This window comes from Austrofundulus limnaeus, unplaced genomic scaffold (genome assembly GCF_001266775.1).
Source record: "Austrofundulus limnaeus strain Quisiro unplaced genomic scaffold, Austrofundulus_limnaeus-1.0 Scaffold6, whole genome shotgun sequence".
NCBI lineage: Eukaryota > Metazoa > Chordata > Actinopteri > Cyprinodontiformes > Rivulidae > Austrofundulus > Austrofundulus limnaeus.
In genome coordinates, this window is record NW_013952408.1 from 5,154,579 (window position 1) to 5,157,555 (window position 2,977).

Genomic DNA, 2,977 nt, shown 5'->3' on the forward strand with positions numbered 1-2,977 from the left:
CACACACACACACACACACACACACACACACACAGCTCTCCACCTCTCTCTCACTCTCACACACACAGTAACAACACAAAGAGAACTTTGTATCACTGGTCCTCACCAGAGAAGGGCTACTGCACAAATTCACACTATTTTGGCAATGTTTACATTGCATTTCAGTGTGCAAAGGAGAACCAATTGAGATGCTGTAATGAAGAGAGTTGAGGTAGAGGGTGAGGCCAAAGGGGAAGGACAAGTTAGTAACYAGCCTGAATCAGTGTGATAGTAAATGGTGGGGTAGTGCAGGTTTTTCAAGATTTCTAGGCCTTTGTGCAACTCCTTCTGTTTTTTAAACTGATTAGAGCTCTTACCACATAATAGGTCCTTAAAAAATTGATCTCTAAACTGGTTGCCAGCCAATTTTGAATTGGGAACATCGTCAGAGACAACCATAAAAAAACATGGCTGTATGCCATACACAGCCAGTCTCCTGAGGCTTTAACTTCTAGCCAGTAAATTAAAACATACATGGCACAAATCATTACTCTTAACATTTGCAAAAAAATATATATATAAGCATAACATTGACAGTTATTTTGTAAGCAAGTGCATATGGCTATTATATTCTGCAGTAAAATTAGGAAATCTAAAAGCTTAGGTGTTGATTGTACAGGCTCACTGTTGGCATCAAGTGTTTAAACTGTCAAGATGCATGCAGTGTGCATGGCAATGTAAAGATGCTGGCACTCAACCAGCTACTGCCAATTACCATATTTTAAGTAACCAACCATCCAACCYATATCTCACTTTTGCAGGCTTTGGCTGGTTGTCAAAAGTAAACTATTAATAATGTATGTTCTAATTTACTACCTACCCAATACACCCTCATAGTTTATCTTGGACTATAGCGGAAATGTTTTACACTTTCTCTGTCTTCAACATCATGCCAACCAACAGATTTTTTTTTTCTATAGAAGATTAAACCGCTTCAAACGGCTTCAAGTGACCACAAAACCTTTTTTTTTTTACCATAACATACAAACTGAGACACACAAACTTCCTGTTTCTGTTCTAGGACCTGTTGTACATTCTAGAACACGTTTAACCAGGCACTGAGAGCCCTGGCATCTAGAGCACGCTGACGTTCACTCCTGAATTTACAATACAACTGTGACAATGTAAAGTATATAATAAGAGAACTAAGCAGTTCATTCATTTTTAGTGTTTTTTGAGCGCACGTACACACAAAAAGAGTTGGGCATAAAAAAATTATTCTACTACAGTACAAGTAATAATAGAATATGCTTTCAAATGAAAAATAACCTAAATGAAAATAACGTAAAACAAATTAGATCGCATCTACAGTAAATCTACTATACATGATTTAAGCTGTGTTTTTGTCCTCCATCATCTTATTTAGAAAATATCTATTTATCACTGAATATTCACTCTACTCATTATGATACAAGAGTCCAGTCACATTAAATAGAAAAATATCAAATATCACCAGTGATGATAAGAAAACATGACAACCTGAACAAGCAGAAATATTGCTGCGGTAACCACCATAGTTTTTTTTTTTTCCTTTTTTGACATCAGCAAGTAAAGTCCCTCTGTTGCTCTTTGTCACTGTCCTGAATCCTTGTTGTTGCAGTGAAGAATCAGCACAACTAAGAAGCAGGGAGAAGGAGTGAGAAATCTGAGGGTTATGTGGCATGGAGGTTTTTTTATTTTTATTTGTATTTATTATTTTGAATGTCAAATGGCTGTATCCCAGAATACAGTAGTCTGTGTAGGATATGGTGGAGGACGGATCTTTTTGGTCCCATTGCTCTTTCCACAGCCCGGAAGGACGGATGCGCTTTCCTGCTTGCACTGACTTTGTTCTTGGTGCTTGTCTTCTATTCGGTCAGAAGGTGGAGGCCTCTCCAGGTACCTCTGCAGGTGTGGATGTTGTCGGGAGCGTATTTCCTTGCACAGGATACGTTTCCTCTCTATCTGCTCAACCATAGTTGTGTCTCCACATATCCATGGCATCTGGAACATCTGAAGGAAAGCGTTAATGTACTAGGTTTATTTAGAAGCAGACTGATCTCCAAATTATTTTTAATCCTTAACATGCCTGTGACATCAAATATTTGTAATAAACATGAATGCATTTTGAAAAAAGTAACATTGACAACATATTGGGAAAAATGAAATAAAATAAAAATCACACAACTGAGATGAACAGTTGTCAAGATACTTGCATGTGAATTAAGAGGAAGTGATGTCAAGGCAGGAGGTCTGTATGTAAATTGAGGATTGCCACAACATGCTGATGAGTGAATTAATTTAAGTTACTATCAGAAAGAGATCAATAAAATTCAGCATTCAAATAGATTCAAAGAGAGAGAGAGAGAGAGAGATTTTTATTTAAGAGTTCCCTTTCAATGTCACTTCACTTTGGCTGAGACAAATTCTAATAAAAATATGTCAGGTATGTGACAAACAGGTAAAGTTGTGTGTATTATGCCAAGTAAAGATGTTTTCTTTGACTTTTTGTATTTGACCGAGAAGCACGTCATAGGCACTTTGAAATCTGACGAGGCTTGAGATCCTATAAGATACATATTCTTGAGTATCAAGCATTGGTTTTTGCTCGTTTGTTGAGTCTATGATGTCAATGTTTATTCAAATATCAAATGGCATCAATTACAATCCAAAAAAAATCTAGCAACTACAATAAAGGCAACTAATAGAAATTTAAAAAAGGCTAAACTGAATATAAGATTCATTTATAAAGCTTATGACCATTATTTTAAGTGTGGCATGAGCTTTGTTGTTATGGAGGACAAAAACTGACAAAATTAAAATAAAAGCAGAAATATATAATGGGTTCAAAAAATAAATAAATGCAACAAATAGTTTAAGAACTTAACCTAATGTTTTTTTTTATTTACCATCATATTTATTTTTACAACTTATTTCCAACAAAATGTAAATTTAAGCC

At 35.6% G+C, this 2,977-nt stretch overlaps 1 protein-coding gene across 2 annotated transcripts in view; it reads right to left on the minus strand.

Moving 5' to 3' along the window:
• Positions 1–1,171: 1,171 nt before the first annotated feature.
• The window catches only part of nyap2b (neuronal tyrosine-phosphorylated phosphoinositide-3-kinase adaptor 2b), a gene marked incomplete in the record, with an annotated part of 20,973 nt that continues 19,167 nt past the window's right edge, over positions 1,172–2,977 (minus strand). For both annotated transcript variants that reach the window (XM_014031959.1, XM_014031967.1), the window contains 1 exon segment: positions 1,172–2,031. In XM_014031959.1, the coding sequence (XP_013887413.1) occupies positions 1,744–2,031 (288 nt within the window).